Here is a 9,210-nt window from a genome sequence, read left to right on the forward strand (position 1 = left end):
TTATTTCCATGTCGAATCATGAGAGGTATGAATCAGTAGAATCAGCTGACTGGGAGAGGAGAGGGGACGTGTTGTCGCTCGAACTAGTCCATGACTAATACCATCATTGTATTTATGAACTCCACTACAATTTGATGTCGGAATCGCATTTCTAATATAAGTATTGTATTTTGTGATCTGTCACTTTTATATCAGTGTAGCAGTTTAGCTTGACAGCCTTATATTCCTGCCTGGGTAAAATGATGTCAAGCAGGTAAGAGAGCAAATTTATAACTCTCAGGGGGACAGATACCACAACCGAAGTGAAACACAGCTTAACCTTAGAGTGCAGACGGAACTGATTTAAAAAAAAGTTTGCTTTAACTGTCTAGAATTTTAGTCTAGAATTTGTTTTAACAATGTTTTTTCCTGGATTTGTAGAAGCACTTTTAAATTTGGCTTGATGTTGGTCCCCGTTTTTCAACTGAATTGTGATAAAATAATCATCCTCAATAAGTCAGTATAAGATAAGATGAACATTATTGGTGCCACAATGGGGAAAATTAATTGCCACAGCAGCATTATAGGGTAGAAAGGTGAGAAAATAGTAATAATAGAAGAATTTAATACAAAATAAACAAAAAGTAAGCAGAATATAGACACTAGAATAGAAAATAGATAAATAGAAATATTAAAAAGAAGTAAAAGAAAAAAAAATGAAGAGAAATATCTTGTGCAGGTAATGAGGGAATGGTTAGGGAGCAACGGGGGAACAGTGAAGTAATTCAATGGTCCAATATTTTTCCAATATTTAACACAACTTTGTCTGATTTCGTTTCATTTATTTCATTATAATAACAGGGGCATGATCAAAGCAAAACACTCATAAAATGTATTATTCAAATCTTCAGTTGAAGAGTTTGTAGGAATAAACAGGAGCAAGATGAGAATGTTATATTCTTTTGCTTGGTTACAGCCACTCAAACAAAAGTCGTGTAAGAAAAATCTTACAAGGCTGAGCATTCTTACACAGTCTTTTTTCATACTTCTTTCATTCTTCTGTACTCCTCTATATTTTCATCCTCTACAGATTTAGCCGAGGCCATTCATGTTTTCATAGCATCGCACAAAGGAACTCAGGAGCATCAGTTCTACATCTCATTTCGGATGCAGCTGTTAGGATTTAAACTACTGTCAAACAAAGTTGTGTTATTCCCAAGTTCACCATCTCTCATTGGTAACATTTAGAAGTATAGGAAGTGGGAATTAATTTTTTCATCTCTTTTCATTTCGACACAGACAGTGGCGAATACAACGGCGGATGATTAAATAGTTCTAATAACACTTGCTTCTGACCTCCCTTATGATACACTGTAGAAGGTATTTATATTGAAATTGCATAACCGTTTACCTTTGCGGACTTTTCTTAGAGGAAAAATTGAAGGGAGGTTTCTTGAAACATGTCAATGTTATAACCCCAATGAAGGCCGAGGCAGCTGAAATGTATTAGCCTGGATGTAAAAGCTTTGTCAAACATTTTCTCCAAGAATAGCTGGAATGTCTCTTCTGTTCTTTTCAATCCGTGCAACAAGGCGCAACTGAGAGGCTGCGACAGGTTTGTTTTCGTCTCACCTTTTTAGTACATCAATCCCGGACGGAAACGTCACCGCGCCCTCTGAAGTTTCTGCAGGATTTTGAAATAACTGATGTTTTAGCAGCAATGGCTTGTAAGGGATTGCTGCATGATTTAATGCAAAAAAAGAGGGCATCAAAAATGCATCGCTGCTGCTGCTCGGTTAAATATTTAAAAAATATTTTATTCTATCCCTCCGTGAGCTGCCACCTTACCGTGGTGGAGGGGTTTGCGCATCCCAGTGATCCTGGGAGCTATGTTGTTGGGGGTTTTATGCCCCTGGAAGGGTCACCCAAGGCAAACAGACAAAGTGCAGTTCATAATACCCCCATGAAAAAGAAAAACATTGGACCAAGTCTTCCCTTGCCCAGACGTGGGTCACTAGGACTCCAACCTGGAGCCAGGGGCAGAGCTCAATGGGGAGTGCTTGGTGGCTGGGTCTTCACCCATGGGGCTTGGGCGGGCACAGCCCAAAGGACTAACATAGGTCCCTCTTCCCCTCGGCTCACTACCCACAGGAAGGGCCAAGGGCGTCGGGTGAACTGTGAGCTGGCTTTGGCTGGAGCGGGGAACCTTGGCGGTTGGATCCTCAGCTGTAGAAGTTGGCTCTTGGGACATGGAATGTCACCTCTGTGGCGGCAAAGGAGCCCGAGATGGTGCGTGAAGCTAAGAGATTCCAACTAGATATCAGACTCACCTCAACGCACAGCGTGGGGTCTGGTACTAGTCCTCTCGAGCGGGGCAAGACTCTTTTTTTACTCTGGAGTCCCCCCCAGTGAGAGCCGCCAGGCAGGTGTGGGCATATTGATTGTCCCCTGACACGGTGCCTGCACGGTGCCTGCACGACCTGGTGGATGAGCCTCAGGTAGTGACCGAAAGAACGAGATTGCGGATACAAACGGCCGAAATGAGTTTTCTCGGCAGGATGGCCAGACTCTCCATTAGAGATAGGGTGAGAAGTTTGGTCCCTGGGAGAAGCTCAGAGTAGAGCCACTGCTCCTCCGCAAGGTATTCCAGGGATGTCTATCTGGGCGGAGACCACGAGGAAGACCAGGACATGCTGGAGAGACTATGTTTCCATGCTGGCCTGGGAACGCCTTGGGGTCCCCCCAGAGGAGCTGGACCATGTGCCGGGGGAGAGGGAGATCTGGGCCTCACTGCTCCGGCTGCTGCCCCCGTGACCCAACTCGGATAAGTGGAGGAAGATGGACGGATGGATATTGTAGTCGAGGATGAAAGGATGTAGTAAATAACACTGTGGCAAGGACGTGTTACCACTGTCACCCACACAAAGGAAATTAAGTGGATAGAAAGTCAGAAATTGTTTATCCAAATATACCTGGACAGTTTTATTATGGAAAACAAAATGTGAAAATAAGGATTTGTCAGTGTTGTCCGAGTCTTTGCTCCTCAGACACTTACGCTGTTAGGGGCATCGCTTGTAGAGACAGTAAGCTCCTGCAAAAACACAAGACAAATGGAGTGTAACAATTATGCCGAAACCCCGGCACTCTGGAGGCGCGGTAATGCTAATCAGGGATTTGGTCTGAAAGCCTCATCCATGTGTATTTTCATTTATTTAGGATTGCTGGTTATTAACAACATAAATTGGAATGTGGCTTCTCTTCTGGGCTGATTTTTTTTAATCATTTTGAATAGGTTCCCATGGCAGGTTATCTCTGTATAAGAGACCTATCAAGAAGAAATATTAATAATGTGGATAAATTGATAAATAAACAAACAAATAAATGAATAAATAAATAATGTTTTTGAGTTTTCAGCCATGTATAAAACTTCAACATCTGTTTTCATTTGTAAAATGATTTTTATAAGATTGATAAGCTGGTAACAAGGCATCAGGATACATTAATGGATAATTTATTATAAATATTCTCACTCAACATTAGTTTCAAATGTTTTATTTCAACATCCAAGTCTGTATTTGCTTATGAAATAACTCACAGACAATGTACTTTGCTATCGCAGCTGTTGACGCTGGAGTTTGTATCACATCATTTAAAATTCATGCTCCTATTCCTGTTTTCCATTTTGCACTTCGGAAATAAGTGTACATTTTATCTAAACGTATTACATATTGCTCTGGATTTCATTAATTTATCTGGTGCTGCACACACACAGCCAGCACTACTCAAAATAGATGGTAATGTGAAGAAGAAAAAAATAATTTCATAAACAAGCTCATGACTGGGTTTGGGAGATTTTCAGATGCCAGCAGTGGCATGTTGGAGCAATCTCCTGGGGTTTGGCAGTTTTTGAAAGCAGCTGGATGTCTCTAAGTGTCCTTACAGAGTTTCTGCTGTCTCCGCACCACCTGTGACTTTAGCAAAGACCTACACACACACATACACACACACACGCACACACGCACGCACGCACGCACGCACATCGCACACACACATGCACACGCACACACACACATACACACACACACACACACACACACACACACACACAAAGGTGCACTAACTGTCTTACACACCCCAAATCCCTGTGTTTCTTCACACATACTGCACCTTTCTTTTTATTTTTTCACCTTTTTCTTTTTAAAAACATCATTCCTTTGCTATGTCTTAGACATGAAACACTGTTCTGTTTTTGCTCACATGCACTCAGGTAGACAGATGTTGCCACTCCACACTTCCATCAGCTGCTCCACCCACAGCAGCAGGCAAACAGCCCATCTCCTTCAGAGGCAAACTACTGAAGCATTTAGGTCCTGGACATAGGCCAGACACACACACACACACACACACACACACACACACACACACACACACACACACACACACACTTGTACTGTCTGACATGAGACAGGAAGTAGCTTTGGCTGAAAAACTCACACCTGGACCCCTGCGTACTGCTGCTGCTCATGTATAACCTGGACGTACACTGCTGTAATGCACCAGTGATAAACTCTTTTTTTCCCTCCTTTTCTTAGGTTTGACACATGAATCATGTTCGTCCAGCAAATGTGATAAACTCCCAGAAACACGTCAGCTTGACTTGCTAGAATATATTTGTTTACTTTGCTCAGAAGCAACAGATAATGACAACCCGTGCTCCAATAAGAGTATCTTTTTCTGTCACTATGTGCACATGAGTTAACCTTCATAACTGTGTTAAATCACCTTCTCTTGTACAAAAGAAAACATACAGAGAAATGCAATTAAGCACTGACATGGACACTAACACACCCCTTTTACTGTAACAATGCTGGCCTATGAGCTTGAAGACAATGTAAATGTGACACCGAACTTAGAAAACTGTTTTCTAAATAGTTTCCCGTTTTCCGTCAGTCCTTCTCTGATGATCTCAGTGGAATTTTTGTGTTGATTATGACCTGCAATGCTCATGAAATGATTTCACCTTGAATTTCCAGATGGCGTTGCGATTAACTGTTTTTACCGAAAAATGTTTTCGAACCATTTCCAGGCCTGGTGTCACAGAACCCCATTAGTATTCAATGAGTATCCAATTGATGGAGTGAAGGTTGCTTAAATTTAGTGTTGGTTTTCATCTTTGTCCCTGACACACAGGGATTTTCAAGGATCTCTGAATCCCCTGATAATGTTACGGATCGTAAATGTTGAAATCAGTTAAATTGCTGAACTTGGACTTTTTGCCACTGCAGATTTTTACAACGTGTGCCTCCGTCCTTGCTCTTGACTGAACCTCTTCAAAGATCCCCATTTTATTTGCTCAGTATGACTTATTTTTGCATTTTGAGTATTCTATTCAGGAATTTTGGACACCCCATTCATATCTCATTTTTTTTATTGCTCCCCTTTGGATATTTTAAAAAACTATTGGCATCATAAAATTTGGAATAACTATGATTTACCAAAAAAATTCAGTTGATATGGTAAAAACTTGAAGTAGAGATCTATATCTTAAAAAGAAGAGGAAGAAAAAAGGTAACAGTTAATTTTATGTGATATCAGATCATTTGCTTCTGCTGGAAGGAACAGAGTTTCAATAAGGTTTCATTCAGGTGCAAACCTTATGTGGAAAATTTCTGACACATTATTTATTTTTTTTAGACATATACATGCACATCAGCCGATCACACAAGATTTATTTACCTTCCCACACATGATGCTGTCTAATATTCCCTCCGAAAGTCACAGTTACCCTCTGAATGCAAATGCTGGCATGCCAGGTGCCAACACATCACCAGCTGCACTGAGGGATTTTGTACGATTCATAAGCAAACTATAATATACTCTCTTACGAGGTGTCTCCGCTTTAACCCAGCCCACATAATCATGCGTCAATATGCAAAAGGTTATAAATAAAACTGTGAAGGTCGAAAGATCATCGTTGCGTTCATGATATCTGTTTCATCTTTGGTAAGGTCCCACTCCTCCCAGAGATAATTTGCTCCCTTACGTTCAGGTCTGGAAACACATGTATTTGAGTATTTATCAAATGACCGTTGGGATCCCAGAAGAAATGATAAGTATATGTTTTCAAGCGAGATGCTTGCGCGTAGTTGCACGCAAGATGTACCAGCATTGATCCATCCATTATTCAAATGTCCCACTGGTATTTTCTCTAGTGAGATTTCTGTGTGCGTCCTATTAATTGGTGTAACTTTTTTGTTGATTTGTTGTTTTTTTTTCCCTTAAATATTAAAAGGAGGATGTGTTTGTAAATGACACTGATTGATTACGTTGCATATAGAACATACCGCAAATAATAATCTAAACTTGAAAGACGAATGACAACCCCAATGGACCTTGTGCCAGATAGTCTGCCCAGATTATTAATCATTCATCTATTTGAAATTCTTTAAAAGCACCCAAGGTAGAGGGTGTTTTAGTGGTAGAATTAAATCCTGAAATTGGCCCGTTGACATAAAACTAAAATTTCAAGTTATGTTTTGAGTCGCATGGTAAAGTTCTTTGCATTGTTGTGTTAAGGTGACCGGTCATGTTAGTACTGAAAGTAATTCACTGTTCTTTTTAAATCTGAGATCCTGATGTGAAAATAAAGATTTCAGACAAACCAATAATTCCTTTTTTGTTTTATTCAGATCCTGGGATGAGTTCCATGACTGTGCCAATGTCGCGATGGCCGGTTGTCCGGAGGAAGCTGCTGCTGTGTGGGAGTCTCTGCGCCGGGAATCCAAGAAGATGCAGTTCTCGGGAAACCTCTACGACATGTGCTCTGACCGAAACGGCTACCCGGTGGCCTCTGTGTCTCCACATGGCTCGCCCAACCAAGGGGAGATTAATCAAGAGTCTCTAAGAGGATGCGCTAGTCATTTGGCAAGTTGCTCCAACCTTCTGAAGCTACTCCCACCTCTGCTGCTGCTGTTGATTTGGATAAAACTGCCCTAAAGAAATTGGACTGCTTTGAATATATATAAACTCTGTATGTGTTTTCTTTCCCCACAAGTTCACAGACTTTCCACTGTATTGTTTTTCTCTGCTTCGGCAGGGGGTTGTTTCGTGTATGTCTCTTTTTGGCAACATACGATTCATACTGAGGTAGTAGAATACTGTACAAACAGATCTGCGGCGCACATGTAGTTAAACAGATGCTTCTAGGGGCCGTGCGTCATCAGTCTTCATTTCAAAAGTCCCTATATTTCATTCATATGAGCTATGATGGTTGCAGCAGAAATCTGGGACTAATGAGAGACAAGATGTGTTGCCAGCTAAACTAAGTGGCTATCACTTTATTAGGTTTTAACCATTTGAAAACCATTTAATTAACTTCAAGATATGAGTTTCCCCTCCAAAGATCTGAGATTCTGCATTTCGCTCAGCGCATTGCAGAGCTCTGTCTGTAAAATGCAACATTCCTTTGATCGAGTAATGTGCAAGCTAAACAGGGGTTTTAAAGGATTTTATCCCCCCCCACCGCAATGTTTAGATGTCTGCAATCACCTATACAAATGCCTTTGGAGGCATGTAAAAAAAAACAACAAAAAAAACAAACACAATTACTATAAATAGATTATTGTAAATATAATTTTTTTCTGTCAAATTTCAAAAATCTAAAAATTCTATTATAATAAATTCTAAAAAGAAATTGTGTAAATCTACAGCTTTGTAGTGCACTGTAGGTTTTGCTCTTTAGCTTTTCGCTCATTTTTAACACAGGATGCAGGAAGACGGCCCATTCAACCAGAACCTGACTTCACTCATAACTTTGACGATATTTGACACAAACACAAAAACAATATAACACAGACACAACTGAGCAACCCCAAGAACACAGCGGATGTCTTTCAGAAAGTTATAACGGCCCTTCGGGCCAGATATCCCATAATACTTCATTTTCATACTTCACTCTTTGGCCAATCACATGCCAGAGGCTGTATCTTTTCAGTTATCTTTTATTTTTCAATAAACCAATTCAAATTCTAACTAAAAACACAAAGAAGTGGCTGAAACTGGTTCAAACTGATCTCCCACCCTTGCGATCAAAGTATGGAAGTTTTATTTACATGAACGACACACACACAAACACACACACACGCACACACACACGCACACACACGCACACACACACGCACACACACACACACGACATTGACTTGTGATCGCCTGGTCCACCTGCTCGCTCAGTTGATTTGAAAATAGTCGATTTAGGAAAGATGCCTCCACGTTTTGTAAAGATCGCAAAAAATAAAGAAAGGACAAGAGACAACAACTTATAAACAAACAAGAAAGCTGCGTTTAAAAGGAGCTACACGGAGTCCCGCCGATAATACGACAGTATCGCGACAGCTCATTCTCTGACAGCAAGGCCGGTGAGTTGCAGTATCAAATGCGATTTTTTTCAAAATAGTTTATTTTTATTCTCGTCGTCTACTTTGATTTTCTTGCATTTAACGCCGTCAACCCAAATCCTGGTTCAGGGTAACACGTGTCTTACGACCACACCGGTCCGTGGCGTAAAAAACGCAAGGTACTGCTGCTCCCAGCATCCAAATATCCACAGATGTAAGGATTTGACCCTTTCTTGATTGATAAAAAATAAATTGATAAATAGATAAAATTATAATATTTAAATAAATTCAATAAAAAGTGTAAAATCCTAGTGAATCAAACCCCAGCTTGTGGCTCTCAATAGTACATCAAATCCACTAATATGATGATGCTGTGATATTTTGCTGAATATTTCTAAATTGGATAATAGATGTGCGGATTTTGAGCATTTTTTCCCCCTCTCTGCTATCACATTAAAATGGATCAGTCGAGTGTTTCTTTTTAAAATTTTGCTTATATTTATTTAGTGTTAGGTACTTGGAATATAGTCAACAAACACAGACATTATTTTGGAAATGGGAAAAAAAAAAGTTCCGGGTTCATATTCCGATTGATGTGTGAGGAACAAAACAAAGCGGGATGCAAAGGTTGAACTCTTTCCCCCAAATAAAGTGACTATTAGTTGCTCAAAAAGTATTGCTTTGTCTCAACTTATTAGCAAGGGCGCATGCATCTTTTATGACTGCTATCATCATAACTCATTACACAGAAACAAATGAAGACAACTTTAGGTGCAGTTTTTTTTTTTTCTGATGATGCTTTGCAACAGTCAACAGATTGAAACGCTGGATCTTG

At 40.2% G+C, this 9,210-nt stretch overlaps 1 protein-coding gene across 2 annotated transcripts in view; it reads left to right on the forward strand.

The window, feature by feature from the left end:
- The window catches only part of nrn1la (neuritin 1-like a), a 68,277-nt gene extending 59,523 nt beyond the window's left edge, over positions 1-8,754 (forward strand). For both annotated transcript variants that reach the window (XM_086163581.1, XM_086163580.1), the window contains exon 3: positions 6,669-8,754. In XM_086163581.1, the coding sequence (XP_086019707.1) occupies positions 6,669-6,975 (307 nt within the window). In that variant the 3' untranslated portion in view covers positions 6,976-8,754. The remainder of the gene's footprint in view (positions 1-6,668) is intronic.
- The last annotated feature ends 456 nt before the right edge of the window (positions 8,755-9,210 follow it).

The sequence above is a fragment of the Fistularia commersonii genome, chromosome 17, assembly GCF_037954325.1.
Source record: "Fistularia commersonii isolate RoL2024-O1a breed Wild chromosome 17, RoL_Fcom_v1.0, whole genome shotgun sequence".
Classification (NCBI taxonomy): domain Eukaryota; kingdom Metazoa; phylum Chordata; class Actinopteri; order Syngnathiformes; family Fistulariidae; genus Fistularia; species Fistularia commersonii.